General features: G+C 38.2%; 1 protein-coding gene across 5 annotated transcripts in view; it reads left to right on the top strand.

Annotated features, from left to right (window-relative positions):
• dmd (dystrophin) overlaps positions 1–20,434 on the top strand; it is a 317,286-nt gene that overhangs the window by 172,342 nt on the left and 124,510 nt on the right. For all 5 annotated transcript variants that reach the window (XM_042513263.1, XM_042513262.1, XM_042513261.1 and 2 more), the window contains exons 22-25: positions 2,166–2,278; positions 4,388–4,516; positions 10,427–10,619; positions 17,610–17,755. In XM_042513263.1, coding sequence (XP_042369197.1) covers positions 2,166–2,278; positions 4,388–4,516; positions 10,427–10,619; positions 17,610–17,755 — 581 coding nt within the window. The remainder of the gene's footprint in view (positions 1–2,165; positions 2,279–4,387; positions 4,517–10,426; positions 10,620–17,609; positions 17,756–20,434) is intronic.

Below are 20,434 nucleotides of genomic sequence, written 5' to 3'. Positions count from 1 at the left end.
TCATTCACATGCATACACACACACGCACGCACATACCCTGTCTGTCCCCATGGCAACGCCTCCACCTGTCCCACCCTCTCTCCTTGTCTCCATAGAAACACTGATAGAGAAAGGAACAGACAGAAAGAGAGAGATGTTTCTCCTCGTTCCGTCCTCTCGGCTGTCCTTGTGCAATTGTTGGGGCTTCTGAAAGCAGAGAAACATTCAATTTACGCTTTTACCACTCCAACCACCATCCAAACAGAACATGCCAGAACATCTCTTAACTTACTGAATAGTGTGTGGGTGCGTGTGTAAGTGAAACAATGTAGCTAAACCCTGTAAAAATATTAATAAACCAATGCATAATGCTCCAAAAACATTACCTCATTTGCATTTAATACTGCCATATAGCAATGACCAAACCAGAAAGTTTAAGACAGAAAAAAACATTACAAAAATATGAACAGTGTTGTTTTGGTGGTGTCATTTTAACATATCCCATGTAAAGACCAAATTCATGCATGTGTTATTCATCTCTCCATACTTTCTGACTTCCCTATCCTGCCTGTGGCTCTCAGCTCCAAGTCCAATAGCTGTGGTTACAAGTGATTTCAACTGAACCGTTTACATGGACGCTAAATTAAGTGATCTAATAAGATGTGCATTTACATGCCCCAAAGCATTTAATCAGAATATAACTGTTTTGACTTGCATAAAGTGGTTCTGCTTGCTGGGAAGCATCTAATGTGCTGGATATATAACAAGAAGAGCATTTTCTTAATTGATTTACAAATTTCACTTAATTTACTTTTCACTTAACTTAATAAAGTATAGATGGTGAAGAAGTGGTTCCACCTGTTAATATAGTTCAGGAGTAAGTCACATGAGGTGGTTACATGAGGCATTTTTATTCTGTTTGGGCTATTATTCTGATTATAGTGGAATATTTGATCTTTGTAAACACAGCTACTGATCCTAATATAGATTTACACCTTGAAAAATGGGTCACAAAGACTGTTGGACAAGTTTCTTGACAAAGAAATTAACTCAGTTACTCATGACATTATTCATCGCAAAAAGTGCATTACTTTACTAATACTCATCAGTAAAAAAGAAATGCAGTTACATTGCTACACTGTCAAAAGTGCCTTTAAAGAAATATACATTTTGAGTGCAGCCAGCTAAACTTAGCTTAGGGGGGCATATGTTAAACAAATGAAATATAACATGTCAATAAATGAGCTTAAGAGGTGATGGTGGGCAGATTTTGTCGTTTTAGTTTGGACAGAGCCAAGCTAACTGCCTCCATTTGTTAATGCTAAACTAGTAAAATTGATTGCAGGCTATTTACCATTCAGACATGGGAGTGGCAGGAAACACTCATCTAACGCCCAGCAAGAAATCAAATAAGCGCATTTCATAAAATCCCACACTGTTATTAATTTAGCAAATGTTATTCAAACAGGAGGAATTAGTGCATCTGTTGGAGACTATTTTCAGCAGAGTGGTGTTTGTAGGATTCCTTCAGATCCAGTGTTGCATGTGATGCCACTTGTCTAGCGTTAAGCTTGTGCTACTGTATTTAAAGTAGCCTGTACAGGAAAACAGCGTCTGCCAAATGCTTGACATGTTAATGTAAATGGAACCTAATGGAGGTACCATTACAGGAAGAAGAAGCAATCTCGAGACATATGAGCCAGGACGGTGCCTCCCAGGTCCAATTATCATCCAGCCCATGGGCCTCACTTTGCCCTTTTAGAGGCAAGAGCGTGAATTCATCTTTGTACAACTTTAGCATTGATTTTTCCCTCCTGGAACCTCTTGGAGGTTTTCATTTCCCGGGCACCGGACTTTTACGTGCACTTTAAATTGGCCATTTACATCAAAAAAATGTCGGCGGTGAGTGTGAATGTGAGCGAGGAGTGTGTATGTGTCCCTGTGTTCAGTGGGCAGGCAGATAATCAGTTTTTGGAGCTCTTATTTTGTGCAGAATATTGATGGCTTGCCTCACCTCTCCTACGGATGACTTTCACCACATTTTGTGCACATGGGGTGTGTGTGTGTATTCATGTCTGTCCCCTACAGAGCGACCAGGCGTGCCCGTGTGAACTGTGAAGCATGTATCACGGTGTTTGTGTGCGTGTGTGACAGCCCCCTCTCTCTCTGTCTGCCCCCCCCTCCAGAGGGGAGTCGTGCTGATGACATTGCCCAGGCAGCGGAGCAGCTGAACCAGCGCTGGGTGGGATTCTGTGCCCTGTTAGCAGACAGGCTGGCATGGCTGGCATATCAGACAAAGGTACACACAAACATACATGTCCAACCCTTTTTTGTTCTTTCACTGCAGTTTCCTGCTTTAATTCAGCTTCCCTCACCAAATTCAGTAATATGCAAGGTAATGTTAGTAGCACCCTGTCCCTCCTCAAATATAACGCTTCAGGAAGTGTCCACAATTACTTGAACAGCTTTTAAATGGACACCTGTGCAGACAAATCCGGCTTTATGGTATTGTAATGACAATGACAAATGCCTGAAAAACATCGACACTATAAAGCTGTGCTCCAGTAATTTATCATTGCATTTCCGTAATGTTGAAGGACTCCTGGAGACAGATTTTTTAAGCAAGAATTGTCAAAATATGTGCAGCAAAGTCTGACATATGCTCACTTTTTAGTCCCTGGTGCGGGTCAAGCTCCATAGAATAGCCACAGAGGACATACTGTTTTCATAGGCTGCATAATGCAAAACATGACAAGTAAAGTAATCTTGATGTGTAAAACAAGATTGTCTTCATTTGTAGTGATTTGTTGTCTATTGGAACCATTTTTACAGTTCAGAGTGACCAGAGACAGATGAAATAGGCAAGAACCACTCCTAGAGAAATTTGTCCAAGTAACAGTATATGTTACTTTCAAAATACTAGTAATTTTTTCTCCTTTAATGACAGCAAAGGCTGGCAATATGTCAGATTTTCACTGAACAATACAGATGCCAAAAGAGTTTGAAATAACAGTATAACATTATTGACATATTTATGGAAAATTGAAATAATAATCATAATAATGCTGTTAGTCAAATTCACCTTTTACGCTACAGTTGATAACATTTATAATTAATAGGATATTTGCTGAAACTGTCACTATATTCACACAGCAGTATATGAGACAGAAAATCTGCCTTTAATGGGCTTACCACACGTAAACGAAAACAACCAACCAAAGCTAAGTAGTTTCTATCAGAGCTGTCAATCAAGTCAATCACTGCAGAATGAGAAAGTTTGTGATCTAACAGCCATGTTAAAAACAGTCAAGTTAAAACAAACACCCGCCGGAGCAAATTTTCTCACTCTACAGCTGAACAGTGCACTAAAATATCTTTCTGAAAACATTTGAGGTGAGAAATAAACAATGCAGTAACAGACTCCTGATTCATAATTGACCAGCACTACCACGTTTGACCATGTGACCACAGTTCAGAAGCAATGATTGACAGCTGCAGTAGAGACTCCCTCGCTCTGACTGGTTGTTTTTGATGAACAGTGGTAGATAAGAAGCCCCGAGAGGAAGAGGAGGAGGTGATTTTCTTCATAGATTGTGTCTCATGTACTTCTTTCAGAATATAGCAACAGTTTAGGAATTTTTGACAACTAGTCATTTTCATAAAAGTCACCAACTATAGCTTCAGCTTGGTTTATTGTGCATTTTGTCTCTTTTTTGGCCAATGAATTACACTCAAAACACAAGTGTAGGGAGGTGGAGAAAGAGTCTGTCACCATTACCAAACAAAAATACACAGAAAGAGCATTTATACATGATAGATAGTGAAAAGGCAACCAGATGGTGCAGGGGGAGGGAGTCAAAGCATGACAAGAAAGAAACAGAAATGATTTAAGAAGTGCTGGATTATTTACATGTCATTATCACGAGTGTATTATTATTTCAATATTTCATACTTAAATATTACTGTTAAATTGCACCACACCTAACGAAAGCTATATACAATTATTCTGCGTTTTTGTCTTGCATTGTGGACAAAATGCTCTGAAGTTGAGCCAATAGTGTGACAACGTAACCATGTTTTTGTTTTTTTCTGTACCTGAAACATATGGTGCATCCCATATTTTATCTGAACGTGTCCGTGAGGCAGGTGAACACAGATTTACTACATACATAGACTTTTAAACACAAAAATGTTCCCAGTTACTGAGTTAGAACTGCAGAGTGATGTGACTCACGCTCAGAATTTGGTCATTCAGACTTATCATGCGGCAAACTGAGAAAGAGTTTTTATGAAACAAGACAGATGTTGTGTGGGTGTTTGCTTGTGTCTTTGTGGAATTTGAATGGAGCCTTTTTTATCACCTTCATTCAAAATGCGTGTGTGTGTGTGTGTGTGTGTTTTCCTGCAGGTGCTTTCCTTCTACAGCTTGTATGAGCAGTGTGAGCAGGCTGTGGACAACAGTGAGAACTGGCTCAAAGTCCAGGCGCCTCCAGCTTCTGAACCAGAACCACTCAAAGTGCAACTGGAGCGATGCCGGGTGAGTCAAATAATGAGCCCAAACTGTCTCAAGGATCGTCTGTTATTTCTCATTTTCATTCACTGCTAAACATCACATAACAATTTCATTTTGTTCATTTGTTTTTGTTGAAATCCATTTGTTGTTTCCTTTTTTTTAGATTATTATTTTACATCTTGTTTTCTTCTTTATACAGCATCTTTATTTATTTGGCTTGTTTGAATTTCTGTCTTTTTTCATGCATCTGTCTGTCACAGCAATATTCTGTAAGTATTTTTTAAGTTATTCATTAATGCAGACACAGACTGAATGAAATGTTCTTCTTTCCTATTCTCCAGTTTGTTCTTTAAACACACCTACACTCAAGAAACGGTGCATTCAAAGAAAGTACAGCCACTGTGTTTTTATTTATTTTTTTAGAAACTATCAGAGTTATTAGGAGAACCGTCTGAAACATTGTCTCTAAGAGCACGATGGGTATCTTAGCTGAGGCAGGGGTAAAAGCAAAACTGGCTCTGCCGAAATTTTACTAAAAACCTCAGCTTTTTTGTTTTTACTTCCCTGTTGGTGTACAGAATAAAAAAAGGTTTTTGTCATCAAATTTGTAAAACTTTGGGCAGACATGGGATAGCTCTTCTCCTTTGCTTACAGTTTTTATGCAATGCTAAGCTGATTGTCTCCTGGCTCTAGCTTTCTCCAAATATGAGGATCGATCATAGTTTCAGTCTTTTCAACTGTGAGGTGAGGGACTCCCTAAGAGTGCATGGTAGAGTTGAAGGGGAGGTGCAGAGGGAGGAACAAAAGGTATATTTGTGTCAAAAATTGCACTCCCTCGTAAAGTCATAACTCAATAAGATCCTAACACGCTCCCATAACACATACATTTTTAAATTTCCCGTAACTTACATGGTGAAATTCATTATTTCCTAAGCTGAAAAACACAAATAGATGTTCAAAAATTCCTTTAGAAATCATAGAGAAAAAAAATACTCAGGACTTGCCTGAGAATCATCAGATTTTTACATTTTCTTAAATATCAAAGCAAACGAACAGCTGTCTGTACACCCATGGGTACTTTGCAAAAAAGGAACCACTAATAAGTAATTTGCCATACTTTGGTTCCAATTTTGAAATTTGGAGCATTAGGTCTTTGTTTGCCTGAATCCAACTGGGCCCACTCCACTTGGTTCTGGGCTATAATTTCTCAGAATTCCTTTGGGCTTGAATTGGGTCTGGTTTACGCCACTTTGTTTGTGTGGTTTTCTTTTTTTTCTTACTTTTTCAATGCATACCTGTGTGTCGTCTGTGTGATGTCATAAGTAGTGAATAAGCAGTGTTACCATTAATCCATGATGACTTATGAAAATGTTGAAATTTAGAGTTACATTTAAACTGACAAAACATTAGAGGGAGGCATCACATAAACCTCTGTGCAGGAGACAGACAAAACTGGCAGCTTTTTGTCTAAAAATTTAAAGAGCTGCATGAAAATTGAGGAAAAGCAAGAGAAAGACAGAGAGAGGGACTGCATGGTGACTTGATTGGCAGCGTTTGTGTCTGCTTCCCGAGCAGTGAAAAAGACGTGCGTAACATGCAGCGGAGAGTGATGATCACATCCGCGCACCACATCAACGTGGACCGCTGTGCTCTCTGGAACACAGAGACTCCCTGAGGGGCTTAGCCTGCTATGCCGGACCTGTCGTGCGCAAGATATACAGCCAATGACGGACTCTTGAAACAAGAGAAGAAATAAAAAGTAGTTTCAAAACCTTGTCAGGCCTTTGCTAGTACTATTTAATATTCTAATATATATATTTGTATATATTTATATGTGGATTTTCAAGCAGGCTCAGGGCTTAAAATTGCTGCTGTGGCTCAGGCTCAGGTCGGGCGAGGACAGAAACTATGCAGGCTCATCTCAGGTTGGGCCACATTTTGTTTTTGCCCGATCAAAGCTCTAATTCAGGCGGAGTTTCAGACTTTGAAAGCACCTGCTTTAAACCAAATGTGACTACGAATGAGAGGGCTGCTTAAAGAGCATGAGTATTGACGGGCATAAAACACGCACACAGGTTCATTTCGGTAACATCCATAAACAACAGGAGAAGAGAAGTGACAAGCAGTTCTGGAGAAACAAACTTCTAAAAGGAGAGATGAGAGGAGGGGAGGCGTAATTAAAATGAAAGAGAGGACGGTAGATTGAAATGAAGGTGCAGACAGGAGGAAATGCCACAGACATGAGAGAAGGGAGGACAGCTTTCAAAGTAAGACAGGAATAAGAATGGAGGTGAACAAATGATGGAGGAAAAGAAAAACATGATGATAAAGCTGGGAAGAAAAAAGGAAATAGAGAGCTGAAATTAGATTTTTCTTCGAAGATATGTCTAGCTTCCACTGCAGACAAATTCACAGAAGCAAGGTTTCCCTCAGAAGTGCGCCCACACGTAGACACAAATGAGGTACACACACATGCTCACACATATAAATACTTTCTGACTTCCTATCTTTATATTAAACAGAAGAGACTTCAGCAAAAATAAAATATTTACTGAAACTTTTAAAACAACCTTCCCAACGGCAAACCATGCTGCCAACTGTCAGCTTATGAAAATATATTTTATCGCGGTTATAAAAGCTTGTGTTTTCGAACATTATTCATGAATAGGGGGTATGTCTCTTGGCTCTAGGCTAGAGTGTTAACTCAGTGTTACAGGGGGATAAGACTGAGCCGCATTTAAAGCCTTCCTCCCCGAACAGTTCAGTGAATATTAACCCTTCCAACCTGCTACATCCTGCAACTCACCTGGACTGATCCTGCTCACTTTTTATGCAATTTAAACTAAAGTAGCTTGAAATAGTTCCTTACTTTAAAGTAGAAACCTGATGACATTCTATATTTTTTGTTTTTGTCAACAAATGAATGTGTCCTATTAACAAGTACACATAAATAGGCCAAAAAGTTGTACTAGGTAACTTATTTCTTTAGAGTGAGCAATAATTTATTACAGAGCAAAATAAAGATGAATAGTGAAACATCCTTTGTTGATACACTTCATTGTTGCGTGTATATTTAGTGGGTAGAGGTGCCACGGTAGTCCGTTTGTCCTGAAATGACAACTGACAGCAGCAGAGAGGAGAACAGTTTTAAATTGATATCATTGGATCATTATCATTTGTAGAAAAATCTGGTTGGATAATTGTAGTGTGACGTCCACAGTCGGCTGATAGTTTAGATGCTTGAGAAAGATTTTTGAATAAAATGAGAACTTTTGCTGTGCTTCATGAACATGAACACACACACACTGTAGTTGATTTTGATTCAGTCCCACATACTCTAACCTGCTGCTACAAATAGGCTGCTCACTGGTCACTAAATGTGGATTAATCTAATGCTGAAAATAATCCCCAACAAATGCTCAGTTTCCTCCTGTTTGAGAAACGTTTTCTAAGAACGTAATACACAATTTGGGCAACTTTTATTCCCAAGGGGTGATCGTGTAGGATGTAGGACCCATGCTATCTTTTAGATGGTGCTGGACCCAGTGCTTCCTTTCAGATTAGGCTCTACGCTAGGGCTGCACAAGTAATCAAAATGTTATCGATATTGCAACATGGCCAAGTGGCATATTCAAATTGCAGTTTTTTAAAGGTAAAATGTGTCACAGTATATTGTTATAAATGAAGCTTTGTGCTGCTACAGAGACGCTCCATCCTACAAACTTAAATTTCACTTTAGGAAACATGCTCGCTTGGTAACAAAAATCACATCATCATTTTTGTATATTTTTCAGTGAAAATTGTTACTTATATCAAAGTATATGTCAAAATAATTGCATTACCATGTTTTTTGCATGTCATGCAGCCCTCCTACGTGCTCAGAAAAATGTGATTTATTTGGAAGCTGATGAACTGAGACTTTACTGATCTGAAACATCCTGTTTAGCTCTGGTGAAGATTCATGATATAAGTAGTTTACAAATGATGGTACGCAAGCATCCATGGAGCTCAGTATTTTTAATCAGGCCCTCTCAGTCTATTACTGCTGGTTTTGCTGATAACACCACCTGTGTCAATGTTATCTGTAGCTGATGACTTGACTCAACAGCTGTCAGACAAGCTTCAGTGGTGACGTGAGGTGGGATTAAAGTTGATGTCTTTATCTTTGTGGATTAAAACACACAAGAGTAAAAGGTTAACAAACAGATTAAACAGTGTATTTGTCTGCTCAAAAGTAAGCTCCAGTCTTTAGTGCGACTAGCCAACTAGCTTTACTACCAACAGTAGTAAACTAGTATTTACTTCCAAAGCTAAGATTTAGCTCTAATAAATATTGCGGGATCAATGTATACTTAACTCTGTGTAACCTGGATAAATTGGCTTGAAAAAGGGGGGGGAAAGCAAGAAATTAGTAGAAAGTTCAAGAAAATGAGTAAATGTAAAAGCAAACAAGAAAACTGGAAAGTTAAAACAAACAAACAAAAAAACAACAAGGAAATGACCTGAAAAACAGCTTAAAAATCACTGGTATTAGTGAAAGGGAAAACATAATGTTTGAAAGAAAAAAATGTATTTAAGCTAAGCAGCTTAACAGGGTTATGTTTGAATGAATCAACAGTCTCATTTTTCATACTTATAATGCCAAGACTAACTAACAATACAAGAACGCTGCTGTCGTGTCATCTACATTGATTTCGGGGAATTGTAGTTTTAGCCTCAGACATTACACACAATATCACATGAAGACATTGAGTGCATATTTAGTCCCCATTGTACCATTTTTGTTTTTAGCAACCTGCAACCTCCAGGGCTAAAAAATTAGGCTAAAGCAGAAATGCCAATAGGTGCCCATGTTAATATGTGAAATTTTACAGCATAAATGAATGTGTTGGTCTCTATCGCTTATTTTAACATTCATGACAACTGTACGGGGGAAATCAGATAAGGATTCAAACCCACAGCATTTTTTTTAAAAAGCTAGGGAAAAATGTCGGTAAAATTATCAAAACAACATATTTAAAAAATTATATTTTTTAAAGAACTTTTTGCAGGTTATTTCCCTGTTTTTATATATATCTGCCTTATTATGTTTATATTATTATTATATTATTGAAAGTAAAGGTACAAATAAATGATGGTGATAAAAAAAAGCAAGTGGTATTAAAAAACAAGGTCTTTTTCACAATTTAAAATTAATCTGTCTTTTCTTTTCCTCCCATTCTTTTCTTTGTCTTTATTTATAGTAAGTAATTATGATGCATAGAAATGTAGTGGAGTAAAAGTATACATTTTAATTAGGAAATGTTGTGGAGTCACAGTGGAAGTTGACAGAAATATTAAAACTTTACTTAACTACAGATACTCCCAAAAATACTAAAATATTGTAACAAAAAATGATTACTTCCTTACATGACACCACTGAAAATCAAGAACCCACTGGTTTGACATCGAAACGTGAATATACAACTTTTGCGTTTTACTGAGGTGGTAAACACAAAACAGATGATAAAAAGTACAGAACAATTTTTCAACCACACGCACTGACTCTTTTCCCCTATTTCTGTGATGACAAAGCAGCGATTTCTTCCCACAGTTCAGAAAGGAAAAGTTTCACATTTCGGTTTTGCTGAGCTGGTCCAATTTCCTGCTTGGCTTCATATTCATTAACAGTTGGGAGTGTATTTAAACATTTCTGTAAAATACAACTGATTAAGCAAAAGGCAAATGGAGTGGAGCTTTTGAAAATGAAAACACAATACTTTTCCTCAGATCAGTTTTTATTGGATTGGTATGGAGGGTTACACTTTGGATGAAGGTCATGTCTATACTGCATTATAAGTTACACAGCACATTATAGCTACCATAACTCTAGCCAGTTTTAAAGACACATTGAAAACTGCTATCCATGATGTGACCCTTTTTTTTCTCTGGCAGGAGGAGGTGGCTCGCCTCGCCTCCCTGCAGCCTCAGGTGGATCTTCTGGAGAAGCAGCTGAAGGAGCTGAAGGAGGAGAAGGAAGGGGAGGAGGACCCTTCAGCCCTTCTGGATGCCGACATCAATGCCTTCAAAGAGCACTACCACAAGGTCCTGGAGGATCTGAGGGCAAGAGAGAGGCAGTTACAACTAGGTAAGAGAGACGAGAGAGCTGATTCACTACAAAAATCTAATCCCAACAATTAATTTAGTGCAGAGTTCACCTTTTTTACGACACCTTGTGGCCCCTGCTTTGGTTTAGGTGTCCTATATTTCAGTATTTGGTGGGTAGTGTTTCTTAAAGTGCTGAATTCTCAAATTATGGGTCATATTTTTGGACACTATTCTTGTTTTATGTTTTAACAATGATACGATGTGCATTATGATGCACGGGTGGTGATTCGATGCAAGAACAATGTGGGCTCAGATATGATTCAATAAGTAGAAGTCAATGTAGTAATAGAGGAAATAAAAATGCCTATTTATATGCATTTGCAGTGGAGGTAAAACGATGGAAAAGCATGATACACTGAACTCAGGGCTTGACACTGACTTTTTTCCCAAGGACCACATGTGCTCTTAAGTTGAAAATTAGGAGCACACAAAGAACTTTTACATAACAACGTTTGACGTGCTAAATACAATGCGTAAATTCTTAGTGTCGATATAATCCATTTATACCTTGAAAAATGATTTTAGATTGATACAAGTCACACTAGAAGAACGACTTGCTGTTTTACTTATCAATGTAGTGCGATTGCAGGAATATAAATCGAAGCATCAATACAATGGATGTATCGTTACACCCCTACTTGTTATTTATGACACTACCCTTGACTGTTGAGATATGGGAAGTCTCAGATGCCTCAATATTATCTTATCTGCAAGTAAATGAAATATGAATGTCAAAGCTTGACAAAAAGCAAACATGTCTGCAAAATATATGAATTTCAAAAGAATCACCACAGTTGCTCACAAGGGCAAAATAAATCTGTAAAAAACATCCATGTTGAGTTTAACTTACACGTGGTGAAGATTAAACCTTGACATTGGTAAACTTTGAGGAGATGCAGAGCCAGTGAGTACACAATGGAGGAAGCACATTTACTAGCTGTGCTGAAACATCCAGTTTTATTTAAACTGCTTCACAAAAGTGGCATGTTTTTTGAAAATGGTTTATATTTTACACGTGTGCGTATAGCATGCTAAATGATGCTTTAATCACTGTTAAGGGTAAGTTGGCAAGCTAACTAACACGGGGAGTTTTTGTGATCATGACAGGATGTGTGGATATTTGTAGTGAAGAAGCAAGACAGAAAAGTAAACTATGATGTTTTCTAAAATCAGACTGAAATACAGTGTAACCAGACAATATTACCAAAGAAAATTCAGTAGTGAGAGCTGATTCAAGCCATTTCAGTTGTTTTCTCACCACAGCGCAATAAGTCAATACTGACTGATACATAAAGTTAAATACCAACTATTAAACTTTTACAGGCAAATCTTTGTATTTCTGGATAACAAGTGACAGCCGCCCTACAGAATAACTGCCCTTGAGATATTAAACAATGAACTTGAAGTAATGACTTGTTATCAAAATGGATGTAAAACTTCTCTGAGATATTGTGTCAAAGCCTGAGCATTTTATCAAACAGGGCAGTTCAAACAAGGTTTCAGAGGGCTGGAAGGTAGCAATAGAAAGAAAGAAAGAAAAAAAGAAAGAAGGAAAGAATTTAAAAAAAGAATCCTTTCAACGTACAGTATCAACAAGTTTTCACAAAACAGCATCAGGTTAGAGGTGTGGTTCACCTTCAAAAAATCAATGAAACAGACACAAAACAGTCATTTTTAAACTTAAAGCAGCTCACATTGATCATTGCTCTGTGTCGTCTTCTCATTAATTGTAGCTGCTGGCGGAGGTTTCTAGATCATGGCTCGTGGATCATGGGTCATTCACCCACAATGCTGTGGGGTCATAACAGTGTGCAACTGGCTGTTTTTTATTTCTTATGTTATCATTTGGCCATTTTGAGCCTTTATTAGATGAAGATAGCAGAGAGATGACAGGAAACAAGGAAGAGAGAGATGCAACGCTTTATGGTCAGTGTAAAATATGGGAAGAAGGCTTTGAGACACTTAAAAAGACATGGCCCAAAAATGCGCAAGACATTAGTAAAACGTTACGAGAAAATTACCAGAAAACAAGCAAAAAAGCAAGATAGAAGGAAAGGTAAAAAAAAAAAAAGAAAGGTAAAAAAAAACAAGAAAATGACCCCAAAGTGGTGCTGGAAGTTGGAATATACGTATAAACTTTTTTTTGTTACATAATTCTGAATTATTAAGAAAATAGTTTTCTGGACATTATTTTTTAAATAAACATTCCCTCCCTTATTCCTCTTACTAATTTCTTGCAATTTGTGGGACATTTCCTGTCAAGTTGCTCTCAGTCTCTTCCCTTCATGTTTTCAAAAGACAGCAAAAAAATTTGCTCAGGTTTCAAAGGGTTAAACAGCTTGTAAAAAGCATGTATCTTAAAGCTGATGTCACTTCAGGTTTAAAAGGATTAATCAGAAAATGTCCAGATTGGCTTTGATCTCAATTCTGTAGGTTTGCTGAGAACCTCATCAATTTAAGTTAATAATTTAATATAATTGCACATACTCTTTCTGAGTACCTTATTATTTGGAGTTGTTATACAGTTGTACACAGTTTAAACCCACCTAGCTGTTAGAGATAACTTAAAAGGTCAAATCTCAAATGACACAGATATTCCATCTGACCAGTAAACAGTAGTTTTGAAACAGAAATAGACTCTTCTTAACTGTAGATTCTCCTATAGTAAAAATGTGCTGTTATTTTAGTGTTGGGGGGACACTGTGCCCTCTCATGGCACCAAGACTGGTATTTCTTTTGGATTTGAGATTGCTGTGGCATTCCAGTTCCTAATCTTGTAAAAACCAAGAAAATATTTTTAGTATCTTTAGTACCCAGGTCTGTGTAGGACTGTGGATGCAGCAATTTAGAGGATATAAGTGACTATTCAGTTTCCCGCTGCTGAAAGTCGGCCTTGACAGCCTGCTGTAACCCACACACTGTATCAGACAGATTTAGAGTGGCAAATGTCTCAACCCACAACATCAACAACCACCCAACATTCGGCACAGACACATTTGTTGTGGTTGCTGTAAAAACGGAACAAATGCATTGAGATCTGCAGCCCACAGCGATGTCTCAGTGTGGGCATACGCAGGGATGAATACGGCACTGTTTCCATATGATCTGCTCTCTAGTTACTACCATGTAGTGTTTATGTGCACAACAGCACAGCGTTTAATAAATCAATCTTCAAGAAACGTTTTCACTTTATGCTGCACAGTTTCTTATGTTATAGTCATTATTTTTATTTCTTAGGCTCAGAATCAACGTCAACGATGCAAGCATTTTTAAACCACTAACTCACTAAATAAAGCCTTTTTAGGATGATACAATAGCACAGCAAGACTGCCTTTTAACTGCATGACCTGGCTGCAACAAACATCCACCTTGCTGGCATATCCTCGGGCAAGACGCTGAATCTCTGTCAGCTCCAGTACTGAATTAATGCTCACACTGACCGCTGGAGTCTGTTAGAGACAAAAGAGAATTTCCATATGGAGATCTGTCTGGAATTGTATTGTTGGATTTTACGCTGACATCAAACATCAAAAATCTGTATTTTTTTTACATCAGAATCCCTGTTTTAACTCTTCCTGTTAACCGTTTGAAACATGAACTGAACTGTTATATACATATAGATAGATAGATACAGTAGATAGATAGACATAGTCAGGTTCTTTGGACATGGACTTTTTACCAATTTCTTGCTAGTTTTGGTGTCATTTTTTTTCTGTGGCTGGTCTTTGCCTTGTTTTTGGATAGAAGCCAATTTGCTCTGGTTTCAAAGGGTTAAACCAGGTAAAATAGTTCAAAATATTTCCTGAGTCATCCTGCATTCAGAGACATTAACAAATGTATATCCAATCACATAAGACTTTGGGTAAACAATGAGCCGTATCAATCGTGTAAAATCGCACGTTATCATTAGTAGAGACAATACGTTTCTTTTACCAAAAAAATGGGGTGGAGGTCTTATTCCTTCATCTTTCCTCATCCTCCTGCTGTAACAGTGAAGGAGGTGTGTGTGCAGCCAACTGTAGCTCTGTATTGTACAAAACTCTGAACCCGCCATCTTTTTAGCGGTCCAGTCTCTCTTGTAACTCCACACTGCTCAAATATTTAGTTTCACTGGGAAAAAAACTCACAGTACAGAAGCTAAAGATAAGCTATATTTTGTATCACTGGGACTTTAAAATAGTAACAAAAAGAGTAAAAAAGTTTCCTTGTTTGCAGTTCGAGGTGTCCTGTCAACAGTTTCACAGGCATCTCTTTTATAATGGTGGTCTGTGGGGAAAATGCTTTGTGAGAAGTAATACTTGGCACAATTAGATTTTGATTTACCGTAGGCCCTCTCTGAGAACCCAGGGGGCTCTGACAGTTCCCCCTGGCTATCAAGTGATGCAGCAACATTTCAAATGATCTGCATTCTCAAGTAAAAGGCATCAAGGAAAATGTCAGAAAAAAGGCTCTAATTTTAAGAGCTGTGAGCATCATCCTTGAAATAAACATGCTCCTGTTACGAGTCACAAGGCCAATTTTAGAGCTGAATTACAAGCCAGGTGACTCATGTGTGAACAGTCAGTCAGCACTCACCTGGTTACACCTTTTCACCTGTCCTTATGGTGAGCAGCGAGTGAGAGTGAGTCATTTAGTCCAATTGTAGTGCTACTCTGACTGCGGGTGTGTAAAGATCTCTTTGACAATGAGACTTAATGAGATAGAAAAAGAAGCTGAAAGCTGCGGCCATCAAGACAGGAAAAACTAAATCAGGCAGACGCTGAAACAAAACGAGAGCAGATAGCTATTTATATCGGTGGGGTAGAGAAAGATGGAAAGAATATAGCCAGTGAGAAAATGACACTGACATGCAGAGAGGAAGATGTAGAGGGTGGGACAAGAGAAAGAGAGAGGAGAAAAGATGCTGACAGCCAAGCAGACAAACTCTACTTTTTTACTCACTCAGACAGCCTCTTCCATCGTGCCACACACTGCGCTTTTCTCACCCACACCAGGGGACAGATATCCAACACACACACGGATGAGCAAAGGACGCACAGACAGATTACCGTGCCAAATTCAAGTACAGTTGAGAAGCCTATAAAAAAGACTTTGTCTAAGAGGAGTGCGGCAGTTATTTAAATGAGACATTTTCCTTTTGTGGCTTTTTTGCTCTCTGCCTCTGAAGTCACTTTGGGTCAGGTCAGCACATTTCTTTTAGTCGCTTCAGTTTACATCAGAAAAGCTTTATTAGAATGAATTGAAAGGTTACGTGGTTCGGTTAGTACATCATAAAAACAAGGAAAGACACAAATTTCTGTGAATGCGGGAGATGAAGTATTTGAAATGAAGACATTTCAAATGTGAAACATTTCAATGTAAAATGTGATTTTCAGGTATTTCACAAGTAATTTTGTGAGATATAAAGGCCCAGACACACCACATCACTTTAAAGAACTAGTGGAGACAGAAGCCGACTGTTGAGTTCCCCCATGACGCGTGTGTCCTGTCCAAAAAGTTGAGCTTAGACACACCCCAAAGACTATAGCCAATGGCTTACCAGAAAACGGGACGGATTTAAGATGCAGGTTAGCCTGTTAGCACATTAATAAGACAAGTGGATGTTGAAAGAGCAAATGTGCACTAGTGAACAAAAAGACAAACAATTACAAACCATGTCAGCTAAAGAGCTAATTGGCTAAAACATAATTTTACCTCATATGACAAATTTATTTCAATCTCACGCCCTCTCGTCCGTTTGTGAATGGTGAATATCAGGGCAGAAATTGGGAATATTTATGTTGAAAATTATTATTATTTTTTTTATAAATTTGAAAACATGGGGTAGGATTTGAATGAATGAGTTCAAATGAATTCGAGTTTTCATTTCCCCCAACTCCTTTTCAGACATGAACTACTTGCGTTGTTTCCTGAATATGTCAGTTGGGCATTCTGGTGGTTTTCTTATTTATATTTTATTTTTCTCTCCCAGTATATTTGCCATATTTGAAATTAAGCTCTAAACTGACTGAAATCTAACCAAATCAGAGTGATTTCATTCATCAATGGGATTCACCGTCTCCGACGCCTATTCAACATGCTGATAAGGGCAGACTAGTGCCAATGGTTTGGGACACACCGCAAAAACTAGGGCAACAGACGTCAACCGATGGCCTGACATTGACCAACAGCCGACTGTCGGCTTGGTGTTTCAGGCCCTAAAAACAGGAATAAAAAAACACAGCTTAACACGTTGGCTAGAATGACTAGATGAAGTAAGAGGGTATCAAATTAGCCATGAGAAATGAGAAATATTTAAGGGCTACCAATTAGAATACTCTTCTTGCCCAGACTTAAGTGAAGAAATGTGGTTGCCATCCAGTTATTGACTTCAACAGCATTAAAAGTTCAGTGGTCTTTATTGGAATAAATAGCTTTGTGTTACCAGCAGAAAAAATTAATTTGCCGCAAAAGTGTTGAATATTAAGTGTTGACTAATAATTATAATAGTAAGCGACATAAAATAGGATCCAAATTGTCCCAAGAGGCACTCCAACCCTAATTTTGGCCAAGGAGAGGATATGAATGTATGCAGAAGCACAGAACCTGTTTAGGAAAATGCCAGTAAGTATGTCCAGCCCAGCGTCTTAGTCTGTAGATTAAAATTAATAAAAGGGTGCATCTCAGCAAAAGAGGGCTTTTGTTCCTTGATGGGTTCGTTCCAATTGGACGCAACACAAAATTAATTTGCAACTATTTTAGAAAGACAAAACTTTCCCATCTTCACTGAGCACAGCAGAATCAGTGTGTTTTCTCATACTGCGGGATAGAAGATTTGTTTTATTGAATATGCATTCAGGATGGTATTTGTATGTTTTGTAACTCAAATAAAAAGTGTAATTCAGTTTAAAAATCTACAGTTTGCAGCCCTACTACATTACTGACAGTCTGACAGCCTCTCTGACATATCACTCTCTCTGTCTGCCTCTAGTTTTGGAAAGCTTGCCACCGGCTCGTTATAAGGAAACCATATCAACCCTGTTGGCATGGTTACAACAGTGCGAGGCCAAGCTGGCCATCCCATCTACGGCCGTTACAGAGTATCCTGTAATGGATCAGAGACTGAAGGACGTTCAGGTAAGCACACACACACACACACACACACACACACACACACACACACACACACGCTGCAGATGAGTGATATATTCATATTTTAATATCTTTTATGAAGTTTTTGCTCTGAGTAGATTCACATACATATAATTAACTAATAAAACAAACTGCTTTAACACATTATTTAGCTCTTCTCACCCTTTCTTGTTATAATTTCTTACACTTTCTCTTTAACTGCTTTCATGTCACCTAACTACCTTGAAATCTTTGGCTTTGACTTCAACTTGTAACTGCTGCTTTCAGTGCTCACATAACATCTGATCTATGGTGCTATTTATCTCTCTAGATTGTTTTGGTGTGAACATAGACTGTATTTAAAGATGAATGACACATCCTACTTACCCCACTATGCTTAAGTGAGGTTAAAATATCCGAGATAGGGGCATTGCCATCTTGTGAAGGTGATGTCATGAGAGCCTACCGGACTACACCTGCCAATCGTATCACAGTGCATCTACTGCTAGCTCACCTAGCACCACTAAGCTAGTTAACTTTACAGCTCAGCTGAGGAGGACGCTAATATTGTTCACATCTCGTGCTGTCATGAGCACAGGTCTCTCCTCCATGAGAAGATGCACGCTTCCTTCTGCACTTTCATATGGTTGGTGGGTGTAGTTCAGTAGAAAGAAAATAGTTCCTACAGGAAATTGCTCACATTATGGTTTGTGGATTATCATGAAAAACAGGGTCATGATTTCTGGAAAGAGACATAGCTGTTGAGTATTCAAATGTAATTTTTTGCACTTTGAGCACTACAGGAGTACCATCTTTTTTCATTTTATTCAAGAGAAGGCAGACATCTCTATGGCTGATATCTTAAACACTAGACAACTCACACCAAAACAATCTAGATTGATAAATTGCACTACAAGTAAGAGAAAAAAATATGTATTTTTGATTTTGGGGTGAACTGTCCCTTGAACTCATCAGACCTGGAATCATGCTGTGTAGTGTAATGTTGGAGGTTGGTGTAATAGCACCTCACATGTGGTATGAATCACAGGTAATTATGCTGTTAGATGGGTATACTCTAATCCCATCATCCACTCGGAGTCAACAGTGATTCAGCTGATGGGTGGATTTGCTCTGTATCACTCTGTGTGCTCTTGACAACACTGCTGCTCAGATCTATTTACAAATTCCCATAAAGTGCCAAAATGGTGCTGGCTCTCTAATCCTGTGGGGCTGTATAACACTGTAATCAGTTTTTACTGCGTGTAGTAAAGTTATATGGCCACTGGCGATGCCAAACTGCCAAAGCAGCACTCTTTTAAAGGATGCTTTTCCACTGCTCTTTGAGGTAGCAGGCAGAGGATAAAGAAGGGAGAGAAAACAGATGACATGCCCCATTAACCAAGAGTCTGATTCATACCCACAACCTAGTGAGTAAATTGAATGGATCTGATACACTAGGACATCCCCAAATCACCGTAGTAAACATAAAATCCTTGTAGAACGACTCATTACGGCAGCCGGAGTGTTCTTTTAAAAAGAAGGGGTCGTTTTCAACTAAGTTGGCTTGAAACATAACCCAGTGTTAATAGCAAAGGATTTCTTTTAGATGGCACATTACAGTATATACCCATTATCCTAAATTCTATTTGTAACTGTATTATACTGAGTACAAATAATAATATTACCACTGTACTTCTGGCTTTGACTCTCCAAATGTCAGTACTTCTGCTGCCTTCCTCTGGGCATGCCCTTTTTAATGCTCCCCCGCCCAACTCAAAAACCGGAAAAAATGTTGGCATTTTACATTTCTGCGAACCACAGATACATTATATTGTCACGGTATTATGTAGTACAGTTGTTCCCAACTGGTCCAGTCAAGGGGTCCATATTTCTCCTTAGTCATTACTTCAAAGTTCACACATTATAATTAAAAAATATATAAATAAATAAATATAAATATACACATTTTTCACAAAGTTTGCTTAGAACACAAAGAAATAAAACAGCACTTCAAAATAAAAGTGCTGTTCATGAAATTCACTGCACTTCGACAAAGCAAATTTTTTTTTTTTTTTTTTTTTATCTTTTTACGAACTTAATATGTCTAACCCTCAAACCAAGCTCTCCTCCACTTCCCATTATTACTATGACTGTTTTTTCCCTTTTGCTTCCTTTCAACTTTTTGCTGCGTCTTTGCTGCAACTCATTAATCTTCCCCCTCACACCTTTGTGCATACACATAATTACCCCAACCACACACGCAACACATGCCACCTCACCTGAAGATACTCCATCCAAGTAGGGAGAAACAAGGTGGCTGCATCTGTTCTTTTCACTGCAACTTGTTGCTGTTTCAGTGAAAGTTCAGTTTCGGCAGCTACAAGCTTTTAGGGTTTCCTTGAGGTGTTTGTGCTCCTGCTCTTTCAACTTAGTACTTGTATCTACAACATAAACACTTTAGGTAAAAGTGTTTATGTGTTTTTACTTGTATTTTAAGACAATGTTGCTTGTTCGGTCTGTGTAACTTTAGTGTTTCCGTTTTTGTTCCTAACTAATATCCCACTGGGAAGCAGTTCAGCAATCCCTCGCTAAGTTATATCCCTACCATAACCCCTATTTTAAGAGTGAATACATCCTGTTAAAGTATCAAGATGCGGACAAAATTGTCTTTCATCAGACTTTAAA

Source organism: Plectropomus leopardus, chromosome 24 (genome assembly GCF_008729295.1).
Source record: "Plectropomus leopardus isolate mb chromosome 24, YSFRI_Pleo_2.0, whole genome shotgun sequence".
NCBI lineage: Eukaryota > Metazoa > Chordata > Actinopteri > Perciformes > Serranidae > Plectropomus > Plectropomus leopardus.
Note: the sequence above shows the minus strand (reverse complement) of the source record. Positions and strands in the feature narration are given on the sequence as shown.